This window comes from Saccopteryx bilineata, chromosome 7 (genome assembly GCF_036850765.1).
Source record: "Saccopteryx bilineata isolate mSacBil1 chromosome 7, mSacBil1_pri_phased_curated, whole genome shotgun sequence".
In the NCBI taxonomy this organism is placed as follows: Eukaryota; Metazoa; Chordata; class Mammalia; order Chiroptera; family Emballonuridae; genus Saccopteryx; species Saccopteryx bilineata.
In genome coordinates this window covers 62,276,037-62,301,214 of record NC_089496.1, presented here as the reverse complement: position 1 = coordinate 62,301,214, position 25,178 = coordinate 62,276,037, and the positions used below count along the sequence as shown (strand labels likewise).

The following is a 25,178-nucleotide window of genomic DNA, read 5'->3' as shown; positions in this document are numbered from 1 at the left end:
GGCACAAACTGTACAATTTTAGAAGCTAATACAAAGAGAACATGTTTATGATCTTCTGAAAACCAAAGAGTTATTGAAATAAAACTCTAATACAAATGAAACAAGTGATAAATTATATTTCCTTATGATTAAGAAATCTTGTTCTTGCTAAGTTACTTTCGGAGAATAGTGAGGCAAGCCGAAGGGGAAGAACATATTTGAATGTGTAAAACGGACAGAAGGCGTATATCAGAATATTCAGAGCAGTCCTACAAATCAACATGACAGAGACAAGCCAACAGAAAAATGGGCAAGAGACATGAAAATAATCCAGATATTTATGAAGCATGTGAAAAAAGTGCTTAACCTTATCAGTAATACGGGTAATATAAATTAAAACTGCAAAGAAGCTTCTAGAGTGGCTAAGATTAAAAAGAGTTCAGTGTATTTGAAAATTCATTATACACTATGGGTAGGAGTGTATACTATTGCAACCATGTTAGGAAACTTTTTGATAGTCACATGTCCCATGACCCTGTAATTTCTTTCCATGGGCATGTCCCTAAGAGTAATGCTGATCACGAGCACTGTTATGTTAGTTACATAGGGAGTGGCAGTATTTGTGAATGCTTCAGACACAATCCTTTGTTCATCAACAGTTGATGGACTGAATAAAATCGTGATCTATTAATATCATGTAGTAAAAATGGGTGAACTACAGCTACATACTGCACAGATGAATATCAAATACTCAGAAATACCAGAAACAGAAGAATTTATAATTTGTGATTCCATTTATGTAAAGTTAGATAAAAACACACAGAAATTAAATAGGTCCAATGTGTACATTTTATTTGTACACAAGATATGTTAACACCAAATATGCCAATTCCTCATTTCGTTGCTTTCCTATTTCTATACTCTTTCAGTGCTCCTTTGAACATTCATTTAGAAATCTGATTCTGAGTATTAAGGTATACCCCAAGTCAAATGTATTTTTATAAGCAAAGATAGGGTTAGACCAGAGAAGCATTTATATACAGGTTTCATTTGAGTGATATAAGGTTAAAAGTTTTTAGTGAACTTACTATTTGAATCATTATGCAGAGAACTGAGGTGGTTTCTAAGAATGATAATTTATCTTTATTCGGGATGCCATTGTTGGCAAAGCTTCTTCCCCCACCCCCAGAATCATGACAACCTGAAAAATATTTGGGACAGGTATAATAAGTTCCTGCAGCTCACAGAGAGGGAGTGTTCCTATTGAGAGGATGGTGGTGGTGGAGGTGCAGCTCACAGAGAGGGAGTGTTCCTATTGAGAGGATGGTGGTGGTGGAGAAGGTACAGCTCACAGAGAGGGAGTGTTCCTATTGAGAGGATGGTGGTGGTGGAGGTACAGCTCACAGAGAGAGAGTGTTCCTATTGAGAGGATGGTGGTGGAGGAGGTACAGCTCACAGAGAGGGAGTGTTCCTATTGAGAGGATGGTGGTGGTGAAGGTACAGCTCACAGAGAGGGAGTGTTCCTATTGAGAGGATGGTGGAGGTGGAGGTACAGCTCACAGAGAGGGAGTGTTCCTATTGAGAGGATGGTGGAGGTGCAGCTCACAGAGAGGGAGTGTTCCTATTGAGAGGATGGTGGTGGTGGAGAAGGTACAGCTCACAGAGAGGGAGTGTTCCTATTGAGAGGATGGTGGTGGTGGAGAAGGTACAGCTCACAGAGAGGGAGTGTTCCTATTGAGAGGATGGTGGAGGTGCAGCTCACAGAGAGGGAGTGTTCCTATTGAGAGGATGGTGGTGGAGAAGGGCTGGAAGAGGGAGTGTTCCTATTGAGAGGATGGTGGTGGTGGAGGTGCAGCTCACAGAGAGGGAGTGTTCATATTAAGAGGATGGTGGTGGTGAAGGTACAGCTCACAGAGAGGGAGTGTTCCTATTGAGAGGATGGTGGTGGTGGAGGTACAGCTCACAGAGAGGGAGTGTTCCTATTGAGAGGATGGTGGTGGTGGAGAAGGTACAGCTCACAGAGAGGGAGTGTTCCTATTGAGAGGATGGTGGTGGTGGAGGTGCAGCTCACAGAGAGGGAGTGTTCCTATTGAGAGGATGGTGGTGGTGGAGGTACAGCTCACAGAGAGGGAGTGTTCCTATTGAGAGGATGGTGGTGATGGAGAAGGTACAGCTCACAGAGAGGGAGTGTTCCTATTGAGAGGATGGTGGTGGTGGTGGAGGACTGGAATGTCCTTTTCATTCCCACACTTTGCCTTGCCATGGCCTTTATTTCTTTTGTGTGGACCATGTGGGTATAGGACATTGCTCTTTTGTAGGTGTAATCAATCTGGTAACGGAAGGCCATGTGTGGGTGGGCTTTTGTCTTAATAAGGGCAGTTTATACCGTCTCCCTCCTAATAATGCTTGTAATAATACTGTGAGTGTCGCTAAGGGGCCCAAGGGGCCCTGCGGTTGATCCTGTGGGGCTCAGAAGATAACTGGCCTTCCAGATTCTAAGTTCTAGCTGTTCCGATCATCTAATTAACACGAAACAGTTTAAGGCGAGAAAATGCTCCAGATTTATTGCTGGTGTATATTTGAGGGTGCTGTGAGATAATTAGACCCCTCTGACGATTTTGGACAGAAGGAAAGGGGACAGGGATTTCAAGGTGAGGTAGGAAATTTACAGGTAGCCAGGAAACAGCAAATATGTGGTAAACAAATTTTTGCTGGGCAACCCAGGAACCATGGGCCACAGAGGGGAAATCTAAGAGCAGATGTTTGCTTGGCCCCTCCCTGGGTGTCACACTTAAATCAGATAGGCTAAGGTGAAGGAGCTAAATTCCCTTCCATTCCGGGATCAAGTTCTTTCCGAATTCCTTCAGGCAAGTTAGGGGGAGGGTCAGAGGTTTTCTGCGTGTTTTGTTTCTTTATAGCCAGCATAAAATCCATATCCTGAAAGGCATATTTTGTGACGGCAAAACTTGGATCCCTTCATTTTTCTTAGTGTCCTGTAAGAGTTCAAGCGATGTTCTTGCTCTATTTGTAGAGCTGATTGAGGTTGCAAAGGAGTGACTCACTCAACATCATATGGCCCTTCGTTGGTATATCTAGAAAGAAAACGTGCATTTTACAGACTGGTCATTCTGTAAAAAATTTGAACTTATATTGTCTTTTTAAGACAGAGGGCGAGAAGGATCAACTCATAGTTGCTTCACTTTAGTTGTTCATTGATTGTTTCTCGGATGTGCCTTGATTTTTTTTTTTAATTTATTCATTTTTTTTTTAGAGAGGAGAGACAGAGAGGGAGAGAGAGAGACAGAGAGGGAGAGAGAGGAGAGAGAGACAGAGAGAGAAAGGGGGGAGGAGCAGGAAGCATCAACTCCCATATGTGCCTTGACCAGGCAAGCCCAGGGTTTCGAACCGGCGACCTCAGCATTTCCAGGTCGACACTTTATCCACTGCGCCACCACAGGTCAGGCTATATTGTCTTTTTAGTCAGTGTAATATGAATTATTTCATGTGATTAATACTTTATATAATTTTTAAGTTAAAGTGTGTCTTGCCTTAAGGAAGCACAATTTTAAGAAAACTTTATACTCCCTGTACAATTAAATGGAGTGATTACTTCTAGTTTCCATATGTTTAAACTCTGTAGCAAATTTAAAAGGATGCCTTACTGACCAGTATTTTTGACCAGTACATACATTTTAGCATTCTACTACGTATTGTATAAAACAAGGCGTGTGTTTCTCCAGTGGGAATAGAGCAGGGATCGGGAACCTATGGCTCGTGAACCAGATGTGGCTCTTTTGATGGCTGCATCTGGCTCGCAGACAAATCTTTAATAAAAAAATAATAATAACATTAAAAATATAAAACATTCTCATGTATTACAATCCATTCATTTCCTACCATTCATGTTCATGGTTGGGGTGGCTGGAGCCAGTCACAGCTGTCCTCTGGGACAACACCAAATTTTTATTGGATAATGCGTAACATACACGGGTCATTGTATGGCTCTCACGGAATTACATTTTAAAATATGTGGCGTTCATGGCTCTCTCAGCCAAAAAGGCTCCCGACCCCTGGAATAGAGGCTAATAGGAATGTACTCCTACTGGTTTACCCCTAAGCTTTTCCGCTTTTAGCATCAGTTTTAAAATGTCTTTGATCTAAAAATAATGGATCAAAGCATACAAAAATATCTAACCTGTTATTAGAGAAGTAAACCACTTTTAAATTGTTAGATTTTACCCCAAACATTTGAAATAGGTGGTATTTGGTGTTCTAACTCAGGCCATGGCGCCCTATTCGGTCCTCCAGGGTCCTAACTTTATACAGGTGGCTGGGGGGGTTAGAGCCCGGTGGCAGCTCACCTTTGCAGAGGTGGAGGAAGGCTCTTCTCCAGTGCGGGGTGGATGCGGCCCTCCACTGGGGCCCAGTCAGGGACGTGCAGAGTGGAGGACAAGCTATGTCTGTCCGGTTCCCCTTCTCACTCTGCACCCATGGGTGGGGCGCAACCTCCACTATTGTTCGCAGTGGCCTTGAGTCACAATGGTTTCTTGCCTTTCTTCGGTAGATTTATAGCACTTGGGTTGTTTTGCAGGCCAGCATATCTGCTATGAGAACTGCTGAATTCTTAAAGCTTCCTTCTTTAGTTACTAAGCGTTATTTGCTCCCTGCTATCTGTCGTTTGGACTTCTTGAATCAGATGTCAATGTTTTGAGTTTTATAAGTCAGAACTTTATAATTAAGTTTGAACGTTTGATCCTTTATGAAAGTTTTATATGGCAAAACTGTATTTATATGCAAAGTAAAGTGGGTCATTTTGTTGTTGACTCATTTCTTTAAGTAGTCACTAATAGCTGTCATGTGTTCATACAACATATCATTGTATTTTAGAAATACGTAATTAGATACAACATGTACAAATCTGGCTACAGTTCTGGCTGAAATGAAATGTTGAGTGATTTTCCATAAAACAGTAGATTAATGATAGTCTTAAATTAATTCAGAATTTGAATTTCTGCCCAGATTTTGTTTGTAAACACTAACTGAAACATCCTGTTTTAGAGGGACCAAAGACCAATTTCTAATATTAAAAGTAATTGAAAGCTAATTCTGTGAGGGCCCAGAGCCTCTGACTGCGTTCCAAGTCACCGTAAATAGTTTCCGTCCAGTGTGTCTGACTAAGAAAATGGACAGTAGGAGTGGGGTTTTGTTTGTGTATTTTATAAGGGGGTATAGTGCCTAATTGTGTGTCTGTCTGTGTGTGCGTAAAGTAGTTGTACTGTCTGGTACTGACACTGTGATGAAAATTATTTGGCATTGCTTGATTTTGTTTTTTCAAGGAGATCCTGACAACTGACAGCCTTCAAAAGGTTGGCTCCTAGAGAGAGCTCACAGCCTGGAGCCTGAATTCTTTCTGTATACATTGATTTATTGCTCACTCATTAACTAAACAATTACTTATTGAGCTTCTCTTGTGGGTTAGGCACTTTGGTATCTGCTTAAATTATAGGGGCAAATACAACGGATTTGATCCTCCTCCTCACTGAGCTTACAGTTTGGCGGGAGGGGGTTGGGGGAAGAAATGAAACATTTAATTGTACAAGTACTTAAATTACAGTTGTGGTAAATGCCATAAGAGAGAAGGACAGTGTGCTCTGAAGTGTATGAGGACCCCTAACACAGTCTGGGTGTTAGAGGACGTTTCATGGGGGAAGTAGTGGTCATGCTGAGACAGAAAGACTGTGTAGGACTTAGTACGGGTGCTTGGACAGCGGATGGTGAGGTAGGAGCTTCCTCATGCAGAAGGGCCTGTGCCCGGGAGCTCACTGGGCAAGCTGCGTGGCCCAGAATGAGGATGGTGGCAGAGGCGGGACAAGGTTAGACGGGACTTTCAAGGTCAGGGTCACGGCCTTGGTAGGGGGTTGATGACTTGAGTTCCTGGTGTTTGGTGTTTGTCTTTTGCACATTGCACAGCAATTTGAATGCATCTGTTGTGGTCTTCTTTTTTTTTTTTTCATCTTTCCGAAGCTGGAAACGGGGAGGCAGTCAGACAGACTCCCGCATGCGCCCAACCGGGATCCACCCGGCATGCCTACCAGGGGCAAAGTTCTGCCCCTTTGGGGTGTCGCTCTGTTGCATCCAGAGCCATTCTAGCGCCTGAAGCAGAGGCCACAGGGCCATCCCCAGAGCCCGGGCCATCTTTGCTCCAATGGAGCCTCGGCTGCGGGAGGGGAAGAGAGAGACAGAGAGGAAGGAGAGGAGGAGGGGTGGAGAAGCAGATGGGCGCTTCTCCTGTGTGCCCTGGCCGGGAATCGAACCCGGTACTCCTGCACGCCAGGCCGACGCTCTATCGCTGAGCCAACCGGCCAGGGCCAATTGTGGTCTTCTTAACATTTGTAGACTTACCTATGCTGCCAAGGACTTTATATCTTATCTCTTTTAATTCTCACAAGTGTCTGAGCATTATTCCTGTTCTAATATTTTTAGGATGTGGCAGCTGAAGCTTAGAGAAGTTCAGTAACTAAGGTGCTTTGTTAGTGAGGGGCGGAGCTGGGGTTGAGCCCAGGCAGGCTCACTTGCAGGACCTGCCCTCCTGACCACTACCGTGAGCCGTGAGCCGCTCCTCTGTGATATGTGAGCCAAGCAAATAAACAAAGCCAAGTGGTGGAGGAGAAAGCATTTACCTTTTATGGAAGATTAGTGTATACTCTGCATTGATTGTGCCTTAGTGGCTTTAATATACTTTCTCATTTCCCTTAATATGCACACGCCCTAAGTATGTGGTATCGGCCCTGTTAAATGAAGAAACTGGCTCAGAGAGATTGTGACTTCGTCAAGATCTTAACAGCTTGTTCATGACAGAGTGAGGGTTTAAAATGGGCTCTCTGACTCCAAGGCTAGTATGTTTTCTATTCTGTTACTTAAAAATAAGACCTATGTTAACCTAAAAATGAGAACTTTCTCCTTGAGGAATATGATTGAATTTAATGGTTATATCCCAGGCTCCAGTCTTGTTCTTACGAATAAATTATAGCTCATCAGTGTTTAAGATTGTGCATTGAGTTTTGAGGATAAACAGTGGAGCAAATTTAAATACTTAAAAACAAATAGTAGGTAGCTCTTATATATATACGTAGTAAAGATTTTTCTTTTTCTTTTTGTAAAGATTTTTTTAATTAGAAGAATGTGTGCAGATTTTTCTTTATTAAAATTATTTTAGAAGACATAAAATGGGAAGATGTTATCTAGCAAATTCATATTCATTTATAATGTCTCTGAAGAATTCAGACAAAATTACAATATTGATGTATTCAATAGCTTTTTATAACTCACAGATAATTGTTAGCATTTGTGTAGGGCTGCATCTTGATCCTGCTCAATTTAGTCAGCTACTTGGTTTTCTTCTTTTTGAATTTGAGAGGGCAGGAGAAAATGTAATGAGGTAAGTAGATTAATGCATTTTAAATATTGGCTTAGCACCAGAGTTCAAGACTTTCATGTTTCTGGTACTTGGTAACTGTCCCCTGAAACCCAGTGAGAGGCATGTAAGCTTGGTAGTAACAGTGCAGCAGCTTCTTCAGGATATGGTTTGGGGATGGATGGATGGTTGGATGGATTCATTCATTCATTCATTCATTCATTCATTCATTTTTAGTAAGCCCTCTGCAGAATGACTTAGTCTGAGGCATATTCTTTTAAAAAATTAATCACCTGTCATCTGCCTTCCCTTTCGTGCTGTCAGTGGATGATGTGGTGTCTTTTGGGTACTGAATGCCTGTAAAGTCATTTTACATTGAGATTCTCCGGGTTGATGGATACACTGTTCAGAGCTGTGGCCATGGGGTTTCTTATTACAGTGAAGGAGAAAACTTGTCTCACCGAGCCAGCAGAACCTGTCTGAAAGGACCCTGAATTTTGATTGGTTGGCCGGATGTGTGAGAATTCCAAAGCAGTTCTGAGAGGTAGCTGAGAATTTTAGGAAGCAACCAGTAGCTAAATCAACACACTTACTGTTCTGTTGCCTCTCCCTTTATCATTATTAGTCATCCATGAATTTGCCTTTTTTCTGAGTATGATTATGATCTGTATATATTATCAGAATTGATTTTATAACCTTAGATATCAATTTGACAGTAAGTTATTGGAAATTACATATGTGATTCCATTTTTAAAATTTCTATTATATATGCAAAAGAACTATTATGTTTCAAGGGAATTATACATGTGAAATTGCAGGCACACAGTAAATAAAACACTTATTTTCTGGTCATAAGTATTAATAACAGCATGCTTGCAAATCTGTTTGTTAATAGTAACAGTCACCTTCCCTCAGATGTTCCCATTGTATTTTATTCCAGCCTCTTGTGGTGCATACACGGTTTCTTTTCCTTCGGAATTGTCAGGTACCAAAGGTCATGTGACTAGTTTAGTAACCTGTTTGGGGCGAGGACGCAGGAATTTTTTACTCAACTTCTAGTAGTCCTCAGTCAGATAATGCTTTGAAATTTAAGCAATTTGTGAAGAAAGAGTAACTGGAAATTGCACATAATGCTAATGTAGAAGGGACTTTTTTTTTTTTTTTTGCAAGGGGCGGTGTGGGGACAGATAGGAAGGGAGAGAGATGAGAAGCATCAATTCTTTGTTGTGCGACCTTAGTTTTTATTGATTGCTTTCTCACATGTGCCTTGATAAGTGGTATCGGGTGCTCCAGTAAAGTGAGTGACCCCTTGCTCAAGGTAGCAACCTTGGGCTCAAGCCAGCAACCATGGGGTCATGTCTATGATCCCACGCTCAAGGTAGCAATCCCGCATTCAAGCTGGTGTGGTGAGCCTGTGCATAAGCCAGAGACCTCGGGTTTGGAACCTGGGTCCTCTGCATCCCAGTCCAGCGCTCTATCCACTGCGCCACTGCCTGGTCAGGCTAGGTGGGACGTTTTAATCATTTAAAGTCATGCTTGCTTGCTTTTTCTTCTTAATTTTAAAAGCAGGTGTTGGTTTTTGTTGTTTGTAATAATTCTCATCACAACAATGGCATTTATTTTAGAAAAAAAAAATAAAAACTGTCCACAAGTTATTAATTTCAATAATGAATATACAATGCAGTGCTATCTTTGTTGGTATGTATATCATACCAATAGAATTTTTAAAAGCAATACTAGAATCATATATTTTCTGCCCACAACAATATGTTGTGAATATTTGTTGTAAAACGGTCAGGCCTTGTAATGGCTGCCGTATTTTATTGTACAGACAGGCTGTCACCGTGCGCTCACGTGTTTGCCCTTTATGTTTTCACACTTGGATTGCATTGAGATGAACACCTAGAGATGTATCTTTTGTCATTGTCTTATTTCCTTAGAATTTTGAAAGTAGGTTTTTCAATGGAAGTTGAAATTCAGATTTATTTTTAATTGAATTTATTGGGGTGACGCTGGTAAACATAATTATACAATTTTCAGGTGCCCAATTCTACAACACATCTCTGTGCATCGTTTTGTCTGTTCCCCCTCAAGTCCAGCCCCTGTCCATCACCATTTGTCCCCACTATGCCCTCTTCCACCTCCCTAGATTTCTTTTTTAAAAAAAGTTGTTTTTAATATTGTCCAAATTGTTTAAAAACCTTATACAGTGGTACCTTGAGATATGAACAGACCAACATACAAATTTTTTTAAGATACAAACTGTGACTCAGTCTGTATTTTTGTTCGAGATCTGAGCAAAATTCCAAGATACGAGTCGTGATTCGGGAAGCTGCAGTCTGATATACGAGTTGACTGACTTACAAGCTTGGTTACAGAACGAATTAAATTTGTATCTCAAGGTACCACTGTATCTAGAGGATAGTTTGGGCTGTTCATTTGCAAAGACAATAATATTTTGTTCTTGGTACTTTCGCTTTCTTTACCCCGGGGCACATTTCCCCTGCAGTACTGTCTAGATGCCCAAGACTCCTCAAGGCGTATTTTGAGCTCTCATGTCATTTCTGAGTGTTCTGTGTAGCTTCCTATTTGGCATTTCCAGTTGTGAGATCTGTGACCACTTCACGTTTAATATGCTCAAAATTGAATTCTCACGTACTTCTCTTTCAAAGAAGGCATGAATCATTCAAGACTTTCTGTTAGATAGCTGTTTATTAAAAACATTCAGTTGCTGATTTTACATAGTTACTTTATTAGAACATTTACTTTAGAAGCTTTTGAGCAAATTGTATACATAGTTGATTTACTAGAATCATCAAAATGTTGTGTTCTAGATTGGTGTTTATTTAATAAGGGCCCGGCTGAAAGTAAAGTTCACCTTCTGTTTAAAGTCCATGCTCTTAAAATATTTATGTACAGAAGCAGCAAGGTTCTTAAAAACAGTAAACAAAATTGATTTTAAAAGACTGAACATCTGTAATCAGTATTAGTATGACTTGGTCTGAATCTGTGTGCAAGATTCTATGGTGTGTCCTAAATTAAGACAGCAAAACCGGAATCGGGAATCTTTTTAAAACTCTAGTTCCTGATTTTAAAAAAATGACATACAAAAAAAAATTTCTGTTACCTGAGAGTTCAGACTGATTTTTTGTTTTTACTGTACTAATGTTACCTGTATACATTTTATAGGCCTGGAGATTTAATTAGAGAGATTTGTTTTTACCCCGTGGGATAAGATATATTTCTCTGGGAGGAAAATATTTGGGGAATGCCAAACTATGCTTGCTAAAGCTAGGCCTTACTTTTAAAGGTAGTTTTTAAATGTTGCCATTTCTACTAAAACTTATTATATTAATAAAATGTTCAGTTATTTTAAAGGTATGCACATACTTTTGAAACAGTGCTAAAATACACATAACGTAGTATTTACCATTTCGCCATGTTTAAGTGGCCAAGTGTGCATGCAGTTCAGTGGCGTTCCATAAACTCTGCTGTGCAAAGATCACTACCGCCGTCCCCAGAGCTTCTCATCACCTCCCACTGAAACTCTGTCCATTGAGCAACAAACAGCCTCCCACCCCTCCCTCCCTGCTGGCCCTGGCAGCCGCCATTTTACTTCAGTCTCTCTGAACTTGACTGCTCTGCTAGCACATACGGGTGGATTTAGGATTTATATTGTATTTGTTCTGTGACTGGCTTATTTTACCTAGCGTCATATTTCCAAGATTCATCAGTGTTATGGCATGTGATAGAATTTCCTATTTTAAGGCTAAAAACATTCCACTTGGTGAATATATTTTACTTCTCTGGGTTGGGTTTTTGTTTTTTTTCCTCGCTTCTCCACTTTTGTGCCAATGGACATTTGGGCTGTTGTCACCTTTTGACTGCAGTGCTGTCAACATTAGTGAATATATATGTTATTTGGGTCCTTTCAGTTCTTTTGTTGGTGTTCCTAGAGGTGGAATTGTTGCATTAAATGGTAATCCTGTCTTTATACTTTTGAGTAACCAGACTGTTTTCCACAGCAGTGGTACCGTGTTACACTTCTAAAACAAGGCACAGGGGCTCCAGTTGCCCACATCCACATGAACACTTGTTTTGTGTTTTGTAAGAGCCCTCCAGGTGGGTGGGAAGTGGTACCTTACTGTGGCTTTGATTGCTTTGGTGCAGGAGTGAGGAATGATTTTGCACATCTTTTCGTGTGCTTATTTGCCATTTGTATATCTTTGGAGAAATGTCTAGTTAACTCTTTTGCCTATAGTTTTAAATGGGTGATTCATTTTTTTGTTATTGAATATTAGGCATCTTAAAAAATGTATTCTGAATATTAATCTCCTATCTGGTAATGCGATTTTCTCCCGTTCTGTGGGTTGCTGTTTTACTGTGTTGCTAGTGTCCATTGCTACTTTTTTGACTTTGGACCATGCGTGCGTGCGTTTATTTCCAGGTTCTCTCCTGTTCTCTTTGTCTATATGTCTGTCTGAAGGCCAGTGCTGTATTACAGGGGTGGGCACAGGCAGTTTACAGTTGTTTGTATGGAAAAAGACATGCAGGTGATGATTACAGGTCACAATTATTACAGTAGTTTTATTAACTCGAACATCACAACTGTAAACCCGCTTTTGCCCACCCCTTTATATTGGTTACTGTCATTTTGTAGGAAATTTTGACATTAGGGACTGTGAGTCCTCCAACTTTGTTGTTCTTCAGGGTGTTTTTTTTTGTGTGTGTTTTTTTGGCTGCCTGAGGTTCCCTTGAGAGTCCATATGAATTTTGGGATAGTTTTTTCTTTTTTAAAATTGGCATTTTGTTAGGGATTGCATTGAATTTGTAGATTACTTTGGGTAATACTAGTGACATGTTAACAGCATTGTCTTTCAATCTGTGAACATGGGCTGTCTCGCTGTTGATTGTGTCTTCTTTAATTTCTTTAATTCTTTTTTTAGTTTTCAGTATACAGGACTTTCATATTGTTGACCAGTTCCTGAGTAGTTATTCTTTCTGATGCTATTGTAAATAGAACTCTTAATTCAGACTTCTCATTGTTAATGCATAGAAACGAAGCTTTATATATATATCGATTTGTATCTGACTACTTTGATAAATTTTTATTACTTCTAACAATGTTTTTGTGGGATCTTCAAGGGATTCTGCATACAAGGTCATGTCATCTGCAAACAGATAATTATACTACTTCCGTTCCAATTTGGGTGCTTTTCCGTTCTTGTTCTTGGTTAACTGTTCTGGCTGGAACTTCCACTCCATTGTTGAATGGCAGTGGCGAAATCAGTCATCCTTGTCTTGTTTCTAATCTTAGAGGAAAAGCTATCAGTCTTTCACATTGACTGTGGTGTAAGCTGTGGGATTTTTCTGTATCATTTTTTAAATATTAAGATAGTTTTCTTCTATTCCTTGTTGGTTGTTCTTATTATAAAAGATACTGTATTTTGTCAAATCCTTTTTCTGCATCAGTTGAGATGATCATGTGGGTTTTATTTCCTTTTCTTCGTGTGGGGTATCACCTTGATTAATTGTAGTGTGTTGAATTATTCTTGTATTTCAGGAATAAATCCCACTTGGTCATGCTGCTGAATTTTTCACTACTTTGTGTCTTTAAATAATTCTTCTCCCCCATGTTCCCCTTCTCTGGGGCGCCAGCTCTGTGTATCTCGGATCTTCTCTCCACGTTTCATAATTTCTTCATGCTCTTTTCGGTATTTTATATTTTTATATCTTTTGGGGCTGCAGTGTAGGTATTTTCCTCTTTATAATCTTTTGGGTCATTGATTCTTCAGTCGTATCTAACCAATTGTTTGAACTCACCCATCAACTTCCTAATTACTGTTTTCAAAATCATATTTTTAGTTATGTATTTTTTGTATTTTAAAGAATTGTCTGCTAAAATTCTTTGTTTTTAATTTTTTGAGCATATTAACTTATTTTAAAGTCCTTTTCTGATAACATTATCTGGATCTACTGTGGGTGTATTTCTCTGGTCATTTTTAAATTTTGGTTTTCAGTCAGGTCTTGACTGGTTATTTTTTATTTTTAGACATTTTATATAAAAATTATAAACTAATTTGAATTTCTGGATGGTATCATTTTTTTCTAATGAGATTTACTTTCACTAAAACCTTTTGAAAAGCTTTAGCATGCAGCTGGCTGAATGACACTGGGTCAGAGTACTTCAGTTTGAGCAGGGCTGAGGTGACAGGGAGCTCTCCCTCCCTCCTGCTGGCTGGTCTGGTGCTGGTGTACCTTCATACCCAGGCTGCAGTACTTGGGGCTCCCTGCAGCCCCCTGGTGTGCTTGCTGGGGCTGTCGCTACCCAGCAGGCCCTGGGTCCTGTGTCTGTGCCGACCTGTAGAACCTCGCTTAGCTCCTCGGCTCCTCTTCTGCGGGAAGTGAGCCTTAAGTCGAGTCGCCCCTGCTTCTTCCAGATCTCGGTCCTACTAGTTCTTACTGTCTGAAAGTTCTCCAGTGGTTTTAAACAGATTACGTACTTAAATTAAAATGTTTAAAATTGATCTTAGAGGAAGGTAGTGATAGATATATGAATTTCCAACTGCCCTTTGGTCTTAACTCCTGACTGCCTGATCCCACCCTTAACTACCGGACAATCGCTCCTGGCACAGGGGTTCCAGGAAGCTGGTCAATCGCCCCAAGGAGGAGTATTCAGAAAGCAGAACATACTAGCACACCCTTGCTTGAGGCTATCCCCAACCCTATAAAATTTTGCCTCAATCTGATTTTGGGGTCCTTCTTTCTGAGAAGTGCTCCGGCAGGTCTTTCTCCTCTAATAAAGCCTGCACACCTGGAGTTCGAGTGCTGTCTCATTCTTACAGGTAGTGCCTAGGGGGGAGACTGAGAAGAAACAGAAACATCAGTGTGTTGTTCCACTCATTCACGCACTCACTGGTTGATTCTTGTATGTGTCCTGATCAGGGATCAAACCTGCAACCTTGGCGTTTCGGGATGTTGCTCTAACCAACTGAGCAACCTGGCCAGGGCTGGGCAGATTACTTTTTGTTTTGTTTTTCTAGTTCTTAGAAGAAGGTTTGTTTGAAGGCGCCTACTCCATCATTGTCAAAATCAAACTGCTCAGATATGTTCTAGAATTCAGTTTTTGCCATGGTAGCGATAAAAATGGAAAAGCTTATTACTTTTGAGCAGAAAGCCAGATTTAATCAAATACTCAATTTGTATAGTACAATTGAAGTTTTATAGATATACATGTATAGTATTTCATTTAAGTGTGTATTAGTACAGAAGTATATAGTATCTTCGTGGATTGATAAATGGTCATTTTGCGGCTGGCATCTACAACAAATTTGCAAGAAGAGTTTGTAAAGGCAGATGGGGGCTATCCAGGTTTTTAGTTTATCCTTTGACATAGAGGCCATCAGAAGTTTTTAGGATATTTTATAATATTAAAGAGGAGAAGCTATGGATCTTGACTCCCTGAGTTCCTGTTCTAAGCCACGCCTCTTGCTGTGTGACCTTGGACACACTTATAGCTATTACCCCGTGCTTCTTCTGTAACCCTATTTATAAAATGGAATGGTAGTTATAACTGACTAGGATTGCAGTTAGGGGTAAATGAGTTAAAATGTATCAGATGTTTAGAAAAGTGTCTGATACATTGAAGGATCTCCCAAGTGTTGGCTCTTGGGCATTGCACAAAACTCAAAGGTGACAATTGCACTCATTTTGCCAGAACTAGAGACATAGAAAGATTCAAGAGAGATTTTAGGGATAAAATTCATAAGGCTTTAACTTATTTACTAACCTTATATAACTAAAAATTTCAACTACTAATGCTGTCAATGTGCAGCATAAAAGCAGGTTTGAAATTAGTATAACATTTTCATGGATTGCAAATTTATAGAACTTAAATTGTCTAATTTGTGTTTTCTTTTAGATCGTAGAGAAAATCAGCTGTAGCCCTCAGAGTAGAAGCTGAAATAAAGAAGTTGTGTACAATGCTGTGGGGTATTGGAGAGAACTAACTCGTGAATTAAACGTTTGGACTGTAAGGAAGGAAAGGTGACTGAAGATGGGGCGGAAGAAAATACAAATCACGCGCATAATGGACGAAAGGAACCGGCAGGTAATGAGCCTTTTCATTGATCCCGTTGAGGTGTTTTTTATAAAAGGGCATAGGTTAAAGTGGTTGGCTTTTTCTTAAATTTAATTTCAAGTCTACGCAGTGGATAAAGTGTTGATACTGAGGTCGATGGCTCGAAACCCTGGGCTTACCTGGTCAAGGCACATATGAGAGTTAATGCTTCCTGCTCCTCTCCCCCTTTTCTCCACTCCCCCCTCCACCTCAAATGAATTAAAAAAAAAAAGCAGTGGGTTCCATGAGTCTCATTTGGCCCTGGCCGGTTGGCTCAGCGGTAGAGTGTCAGCTTGACGTGTGGAAGTCCCAAGTTCAATTCCCGGTCAGGGCACACAGGAGATTTGACAGTCTGCTTCTACACCTCCTTGTGTGTGTGTCTTGTCTGTCTGTCTCTCTCTCTCACTCCCTCCTCTCTTTCCTCTGTCTCTTCTTTCTTCTCTCCTCTTTCTCTCTTCTCTCTCTCTCCTTCTCCCACAGCCATGGCTCAAATGATTTGAGCAAGTTGGCCTCAGGCATTGAGGATGGCTCCATGGCCTCTACCTCAGGCCCTAAAATTGTTCAGTTGCTGAGCAGTGGAGCAGTGGCCCCAGATAGGCAGTGCATCACCTGGTAGGGTGTTTGCCAGGTAGATCTTGATTGGGACACATGCATGAGTCTATCTCTGCTGCCCCGCCTCTCTCTTAATAAAAAAATATAATTTCAAGTCTAAATATTTTTTATTTTTGTACTAAATTAAATATTTTGGAAATTATAAAGTTTTGCTTTTTAGTATGTGCTTTAAGGAAACTTTTTTTCAGAAATGATGTAATTACAAAAAACATAAGCAAGAAGAAAAGTAAAATCACCACAGTTCTACCACCTCCATCCATTGTGTAGATTTATCATCATGTATTTAATATCCTGTACATTGTTTTTATATGTTGTTCATTTTCTTTATTTCTTAAATGAGAAGTGGGGAGGCAGAGAGATTCTTGCATGCGCACTGACTGGGATCCACCCAGTAAACCCCCTACTGGGCAGTGCACTGCCCATCTGGGGCTGCTGCTCTGTTGCTCAGCAACCAGCCTACTTTAGTGCCTGAGGTGGAGGCCAGGGAGCCATTCTCAGTGCCCAGGTCCAACTTGGTCCAACTGAGCTATGGCTGTGAAAGGGAAAGAGAGAAAAAAGAGAGAGAGAAGGGAAAGGGGGAGGGTAGAGAAGCAGATGGTTGCTTCTCCTGTATGCCCAATATTAGAACACGGCCATGCCTGTTTGCTTACATACTGTCTGTGACTGTTTTCATGTTACAGCAACATAGTTGATAGTCACCCCAGAGACCTTGTGGTCCTAGGTCTAAAGTCTTTACTCTCAGGCTCTTTAAGGGAAATTTTGTCAACCTCTTGGTTTAAAGAAAAGAAGTAAAAACGATTTCCCAGGTTATGTAAATGAACTATGCAAAGAAGATGCAGGAGGGAGAGATGCCATCTCTTGACAAGTTTCTTATCAGGAGATGTTTTCAGAACAGCTGGTTTCTGGGAGCTTACCAGGAACAGAATAGCACTAAAAACGTGTTCTGCGACATCTGAGTCGCAGCTCACCTGGTAATGCGGTGTCATTCACGAGCAGCTGGGAGCGAGGTTGGGGGGAGCGGCGAGGGCTCTTCAGCTACAGTGAGAGGCTCACGCGACAGGGCCACCCACAGGTGAGACACTCGGGAAGACCGATAAAGTAACCATTCCCTAATTCCAGAGGAAGGATTCTCAGCAAGAAGGCAAGTACATTTCCAAATCTTCACAGAATAAAGAGTTTTGACATGCAGAGGAGGCATGCGGGCCCTGGCCAGTTGGCTCAGTGGTAGAGTGTCAGCCAGCATGTGGAAGTCCCGGGTTCGATTCCCAGTCAGGGCACAGAGAAGATGTGCCCATCTGCTTCTCCAGTCCTCCCCTTCTCTCTCTCTCTCTCTCTCTCTCTCTCTCTCTCTCTCTCTCTGTCTTTCCTTCTCACAGCCATGTCTCTGAATGATTCTAGTGAGTCGGCCCCGGGTGCTGAGGATGGCTCCATGGTCTCCGTCTCAGGTGCTAAAATAGCTCGGTTGCTGAGCAATGGAGGAATAGACACAGGTGGGCAGAGTGCTGCTGGATAGGGGGCTTGCCGGGTAGTTCCCAGTCGGGGTGCGTGTGGGAGTCTGTCTCTGCCTCCCTACCTCTCACTTAATGAAAAAAAAAAAAAAGAGGCATGGGAACCCGCTTCATGAACACATGCAATGTGCATGTTAAATAGAGTTTGTTAGGGAGCAACATTGAAGTAGAGCGCTCATCACCCCATAGAGCCATGTTTAAGGTGAGAGAGACCTTAACATGCAGAGAGACTGCACCACCAGTAGAGAGAACTCCACGTGATCAGAGGGAAGGGGTGCAGGAAAGTTAAGTTGCAGCTTTTTAAATTTTTTTTTATTTTTTATTTTTCTGAAGTGAGATGTGGGGAGGCAGACAGACAGACTACTGCATGTGCCCGACCAGGATCCACCTGGCATGCCCACCATGGGGCGATGCTCTGCCCATCTGGGCTGTTGCTCTGCTGAGGCCGGAGCCATTCTAGTGCCTGAACCAGAGGACATGGAGCCGTCCTCAGCACCCGAGCCAACCTTGCTCCAATGGAGCCTTGGCTGCAGGAGGGGAAGAGAGAGACAGAGAGAGGGAAGGGTGGAGAAGCAGATGGCACTTCTTCTGTTTGCCCTGACTGGGAATCGAACCCGGGACTTCCATACACCGAGCCGATGCTCTACCGCTGAGCCAACCGGCCTATGCAGTGCAGCTTTTTAAATGAAGAAAATGGCCTGTGAAAACGATGGAGCCTGCTGCCCTAACTCAGCAGTTAGAATCAGACGTCTTATAAAACTTGACGTCTAAAAGGAAGGTCTGTGACAGCCATAAACACCGAATTAAAAACTTTAAAGTTGAGGCAAAATGTAGACTCTAAATGATTCTTTTCCTGCTTTGTATCTTATTTTGTTATGTCTAATCTTTTAGGCAGAATGGTCTTATCTTAAGCTACAGTCAGTTCAGAAGTTCTCCCTTATCCATGGGGGTACCTTCCAAGCCCCAGTGGCCGCCTAAGACTCTGCAATGTATGCGCCCCCCTGCGTGTACTGTGCTTTTCATGTTCATGCCTACCTTTTCACTTAGAGCACGCACTAGCCAGCCTGTCTCTGGCAGGTCCACATTGCCAGCATCGCACATGTGCTTTGGGGCCATTATTAAGTAAAATAGATCACTTGAACACAAGCACTGCGATACCAGGACAGTGGATTTGACAGCTCAGATGGCTGCTGAATGACTAATGGGCGAGTAGCACGCACAGCGCAGGTATGCTGGACAACGGAGACTCGTGTCCCAGGTGACAGCATGAGATTTCACTGTGCGACTTAGAAGAGTGCCCGATTTAAAACTAACGTGTTGTTTATTCTTTTCCTTGCACCAATCCTAACACTAAGCCTAACCCTAGCCTAAGAATGAAGAAAAACAACACTTATGAATTGTTTATTTCTGGAATCTTCCCCCTAATATTTTCAGACCACAGTTGACCACAGGTAACGCCTCGTAAAGCAGACCCACAGGTACGGGGTTCTGCTGTGTCGTCTGGGAGAGACAGACTGGAGAGTACGGCACGATCTCTGAAGTGTGCGGTAGAATTCTCCAGCTGGCGCCTCCTGTTTTAGAAGTTTATCAGTTATTGGTCCAATAACAGACTGTCAGGTTAGACCTAGTCCTTATGTAAGTTTTGGCAGATTATGTCTTTCAAGGAATGGGTCTCTTCATCTACATTATTAAATCTGTAGGTATAGAATGTTTTATTGTTCTTTTATTACCTTTCTAATGTCTCTGGATGTGAGTGTATGATGTCCCTCTTTTATTTTTGATATTTAGCAATTTGTACCTTTTTTTTTTTGTTACCATGGCTATTATTCTAAAGAAGCTGTTACTTGTTAGGTCAATTAAAAATAACAGAAAAGAGCATCTGATACTCTTATTTACGTAGCTTGGTGTATGTGGTCTGTGTTTTTCTCCTTTCTAAAGAACTTCTTTGAACATTTCTTCACGGCAGGTCTACTGTTAGTGGACTTCCTCAATTTTTATTTGTCTGAGAAAGTCTTTGTTTCTTTTGAAGTGTGATTTCTCAAGAGACAGCACTTTAGGTTGGTGGGTTTTTCCCTTGGACACTTTAAACATACCCCTCTGCTCCCCCCTTCACTGCAGTTTCTGAGGAAACTGGAAGTAATTCATCTACTCACACTTCTGTAGGTAAGGCATTCTCCCCTCAGGCTTCTCAAGATTTTTTTTTTGTTTGATTTTTATAGTTTATATATAATATACCTTGGTATTGTTTTTGGGTTTTGAGAGGGTTTTTTTTTGGTTGGTTGTTGTTTGCATTTATCTTGTTTGGAGTTCTTTGAGCTTCCCAGATGTGTGGTTTGGTGTCTGATGTTAATTTGGGGAAATTCTCAAATGTTATTGATTCAAATATTTCTTCTGTTATTTCTTTCTTCTCCTTGTGGTGTTCACAATTTCTGTAGACATATCCCCAAGCTCAGAGAGTCTTTCCTTATTAGTTTTCAGCCTGCTCATGAACCCATCAAAGACAAAGACCCATCATTTATGTTAGTGTTTTTTCATTGCCAGCATTTAGAAAAAAACATTTTTTTTTTTAGAATTCCTGTCTCTCTGCTCACCTGCTGTTGCATGTTGTCTACTTTTTTCATTAGAACCCTTTGCATGTCAGTCATAGTTGTTTTAAATTACTGGTCTGATGGTCCCCAGATACAGTCAGATTTCTGCTGTATCCAACCCTGCATCGGGTGCTTGCTCTGCGGATTCAGTTGTGTTTCTGGCCCTAGAATGCCCTGTAGTTTTTTTGTCAAAAGTCAGACAAGATGCCCCGGGTAAAAGAAGCCGCAGGAACAGGCCTTTAGTGATGTGGTGGTGTGGTGTGGTGTGGGGGCGAGAAGTGACCTGTACCCCGTGATCAGGACTCCGTCTTTAGGGCGCAGTGGACCGTGCACTATGAGGGCTTTGTGGTCCCCACCGCCACCTCCAGGGGAACAGGATGGCTGGAGGGAACTGGAGCCGGTGTTTCCCTTCCCCTCAGGCTTGGGGAGGATAGGTCCCAGGGCAGGCCTTGTTAGGAGCGGAGTGCTCTGGCCTGTTTCGAATGGCTACTTCCCCCTTCCCACTGGAAGCCCAAGGGGATCTTCTCTGAGCTTTATCGGTAGGATCTGATAGAGGACCCAGAGGACCAGAGGGCAGTAAACTCACAGAAGTGTGGGCATGTACCCCTAAGACTGGGTCCTCTGGAGCCTTTAGCTTCTAGGCATTTTCTTAATTGTAGTTCCGGTCTTCCTCCTCTGGTACTGCTTCTGATTTTGGGGACCAAAGTTGCCCTGTGATTTCAGTCCTCTGAGGGATCTGAGAAGAGCTGTTACTTTGTTTTGTCGGCTTATGACTTGTTATTAGGCTGGAGTGGCAACTCCCAAACTCCTTTCCATGCTGGGCCAGAAACCGTGTCTCTCACGGACTTTTAAATTCAACAGTGAGATAAGGCTAGAGGGTAAGGGCCACCGGTCAGCTGTCTCCTCTGGTTCTTCACTTTTTGCGCGCAGTGGCCTCCAGGGATGGAGGAATGTCCTCTGGATCCTGCTGCCAGAGCCCTTGAGAAGCAGGACGCCCGTGGGCCGGTGGTTCCGCGGCAGGCAGGGGAGGAACCTTCTCCACCTTTGAAAGCTTCAGTTAAGAAGACTCATTTTCAGGCAGCCTGCTTGCAAGAACCACTAATGCTTTTAATAAAAATGCCCATTTTCCTTTGGCTGGCTAGGTCACCTTTACAAAGAGAAAGTTTGGGTTAATGAAGAAGGCCTACGAACTCAGCGTGCTCTGTGACTGTGAAATCGCGCTCATCATTTTCAACAGCTCCAACAAGCTGTTCCAGTACGCCAGCACTGACATGGACAAGGTGCTCCTCAAGTACACGGAGTACAACGAGCCCCACGAGAGCAGAACCAACTCCGACATTGTCGAGGTAACGCTCCCGCCCACCGCACTGCGGGCGGTAACGATGTCTTCCATTCAGTGCCTTCAGTGTCAGACTGCTCTTACCTCCGACCTATAGATCAGCTATGGGTGTACCTCTTCTCTGAAGCATTCCTTAGGTCTGACTGCTGCTTTGTGACGAACCATTTACCTTATAAACATATCCTATATTTCGGCCTGTTCATTGGGCAGAATACACTAGGCTGTTGTACCATGTAGCTATAGAATATATAGCATTTCCTCTATGATTACTTACTTTATGATTTTTAAAATTCGTATTCTAAGAAACCATGATCACTTTGGACAGGACAAAGTGACAGTTTTAGTGTCTTAGTTATTTCATTATGTCAGTCATTGCCCACAACTCTAAAAACTCGACGGAATGACAGAAAACAGGATGAATAATACTTGTTTTATGAATTGTGCGTTAGCAGCGGGAGCAGGAGGTCCCATTCTCCTCTGTCCGCTGGCCTGCAGTATCGCTTATAATCCTGCCAGCTTAACTGCCTGAAAAGAAAGAAAAAGGATGTTTTTAGAGTGATTTCTATCTATTCAGAAATAGTGTTTAAAAAGAAAACCTTAAAAAGGATAACCCAATATGCTTCCCCTTTAATTCTTTTCTTTTGCAAAATCTCATGAAAGGTAACTTGCCATGTGTATTTCTAATAGCTAATCTTTACTTCTGTCTTTTGTTTATATTTAGCAATTCTGCTTCATTTTTACTCAATTATTTTTATACCCTTGGGCTTAGTTCTGTAATATTGCAAACCTGTTTCAGTAAGTGAGGTGTTTCCTTGGTTATAGTACTGAAACCATGTGGAGTGAGGCGTAACTAACTGTAGAACAAGAAATGAAGTTCCAATCTAGATTTTATTCAAATAATTGAAATTAATATAAAGATACTTTTTGTGTAGGAATCTTAACGTCTCCACAGATTATATCATAGTTCGAGAATGAGTTTTAAATGTACCCTATATCTTTCAACCGTAGCTATCTTAGTTATGCCTTTTTGGACAGTAATTGTTACTGCAAAAAAAAAAATTCTGCTACTTGTATTAAAAGAGTACTTCTGTTACTCTCTAACAGTTAATCAATTGTCTGAAAGAGAAGAAAAAGTATAGTATAATCACAGTGAGGACTCATCTCTGTTGTTGGATTTGCCCAGTTGTATTTAAGTGGCTTCCTACTGTGAACTCGCCTGAGATGTGTATGAAGTTCTCATTTGGGCTTTGGTTGAATGCTTCACTTACACTACATGGTTACATCTTTAGCCAGACCCCTTACCACAGTTAGATCAACTGTAAATTATTTTATGTCATTGAGCATTTTTGGTATACCTTATCACTAACATGCAGTATGAACTTTTCAGTAGTCTTTCGCCCTGTTACAGAATGAACTTTGAATCGTAATTTTGTAAATTTGGGATCACCATTCAGGTGAGCTTTATAAAAGACTTTGTAACTGGCTTGCCTTGAAATGGGGAGTATCCCTGGTGGGTTTAGTTTAAAATGATACCTTAATTTTGAAACCTCTATTTCTTTTACAAAGTTGCACTGCCTTAAGTCAAACAAAGAAATAGAGTTGACTTTAATACTGTCACAAATAGATGTTCAAGCTGGTTGCACCGTGGGAGGCAGCAAGCCCCTTCTTAACCCTAACTACTGTGTTCCTTTATGGGATCCGTTTTGCTCTTGGCCCTTGAAGTTGTGGGTACTTTGCACAACCTAAAGCTAACTTTTCTTTTTCTTCTTCTTCTTCTTTTTTTTAATCAAAAGAGAGGTAGGGAGGCAGGCAGACTCCCGCATGCACCCCAATCAGATCCACCTGCAACCCCGGTCTGGGGCTGATGTTCTGCCTGCCCATTTGGTGCCACTGCTCTGTTGCTTGGTAACCGAGCTATTTTAGTGCCTGAGGTGAGGCCATGGAGCCATCCTCAGCACCTGGAGCCAACTTGCTCATTTGAACCATGGCTGCAGGAGGGGGAGAGAGAGAGAGAGAGAGGGAAAGGGAGGGAGGGAAGGAGGGAGAGGGAGAGAGAGGGAGTGAAGGGGAAGGGTGAAGAAGCAGATGGTCGCTTCTCCTGTGTGCCCTGACCAGGAGTCAAACCCAGGACTTCCACACGCTGGGCCGATGCTCTGCCGCTGAGCCATTCAGCCAGGGCTAACTTTTCTAGAGAAGATGAATATAGTTTGATTCAGTCATTCCAGAATTTTCAAGAAACTCCCTCAGTCTTCACCTCTGTTCTGATCAGAGAGTAGAGCCCAAGCATTTTTTAGCAGTCTCCCATATTACATACAGACTGCTTCAGTATGGAGGAAAACTTGTGCAGCCCAGTTACCAATTGGGACTTTGATTATTTTCTTTATAATTGAAATACTCATATGTGAACACAAATCTTACTACTGTAGTAGGTTTTTATGAAGTTCTGAATTACATAAACTTAGTGGATAGAAGGTACAGTTGGTTATAGGGGATTAATTTGTTAGGTTAGAATAAATTTTAAGACTTAATTCTCCTTTCTGGTATGTTAATGACTTACTGAGTTAGCCTTTGTTATATTGTAAGACGGTGGTTACACTTGTGAGATACTGTCTCCCACATATAAGGTGATATAATCACAGCCCCACAGTAGTGAGTGAGTAGCTGAGTTCTTGTATCAGTGGAATCACAGCTGATGTTAATGCAGCTACACACAGTGTTGTGAGCTAGACAAAGTTTACCAGGCAAGAGCAATAATAAATACTTATATTGAGCTTCCTAAGGGTCACTTTTTAACATGCTTTACAGAGATCTCACTTATAGATGTTTTTAGAATACTATGATAAGTATTTTTTCCTTTTTCGTGTAGTTTCCTCTTAAACAGTTGTAGTAACCAGAAGCACACTTTCCGATGTCCACTGATGCATTTGACAAGACTGTGTGAGGGGCTCCTGTGTGCCGTGGGCTAGCACAGGGGTGTGTGGAGAGAGCCCTAACCAAGCCCAGGCTGTTCTTTCTACCGGAGTTTTGTAAACCATAAGGATTGACTTTTCTAACTGAAGATTTTACACCTGTAAACTTCTAACGTGGTGGTGTATGATGGTCTAGCACATGAGCATTAAATGGAGGCACATTCAGCTGTAGGGATGCCTGTGTGTGTGTGTGTGTGTGTGTGTGTGTGTGTGTGTCCCTGTGCAGTACGTTTAACAGGGAATCTGCCTGAAAACTCCGGAGCGGCTTTCCCGGGGCCTCTCGCCTGGATGCACCCATTTCCTGTTACGTGTGTGTTAGTCTTTAATAGCAGCAGGGTTTTACTTTCCCTCTTACCACCAAATGCCCTTTGACAGAGTCTTGACTATATTGAGATGGGGTCTTCTGTAGGTGTGTGTCTGCCGTGTCCCGCACACAAGCCCTGTGGGGCGCACTGTGAGGAGAGGGGGCGGTGTCCTGTGTTGTCAGCCCCTTGGCAGAGTCCATGGCTGTGGGAGCAGGGCTGGCGTGTTTCTGGGGGCACCGCAGGAAATACAGAGTGCAGTTGTTGGTATTTGAGTATTGTGAGGATAAACAGAGAAAGACAGACATGACATATTTATCTACCTTTCAGGTTTTAACCATGGGTGTT

At 41.9% G+C, this 25,178-nt stretch overlaps 1 protein-coding gene across 5 annotated transcripts in view; it reads left to right on the top strand.

The window, feature by feature from the left end:
* The window catches only part of MEF2A (myocyte enhancer factor 2A), a 106,648-nt gene that overhangs the window by 44,397 nt on the left and 37,073 nt on the right, over positions 1 to 25,178 (top strand). For 4 of the 5 annotated variants that reach the window (XM_066240403.1, XM_066240408.1, XM_066240409.1 and 1 more), the window contains exons 2-3: positions 15,315 to 15,503; positions 21,363 to 21,566. In XM_066240403.1, the coding sequence (XP_066096500.1) occupies positions 15,450 to 15,503; positions 21,363 to 21,566 (258 nt within the window). In that variant the 5' untranslated portion in view covers positions 15,315 to 15,449. Of the gene's footprint in view, positions 1 to 6,854; positions 6,876 to 15,314; positions 15,504 to 21,362; positions 21,567 to 25,178 lie in introns of those variants that run through there. The other variant, XM_066240404.1, reaches the window with a different exon arrangement.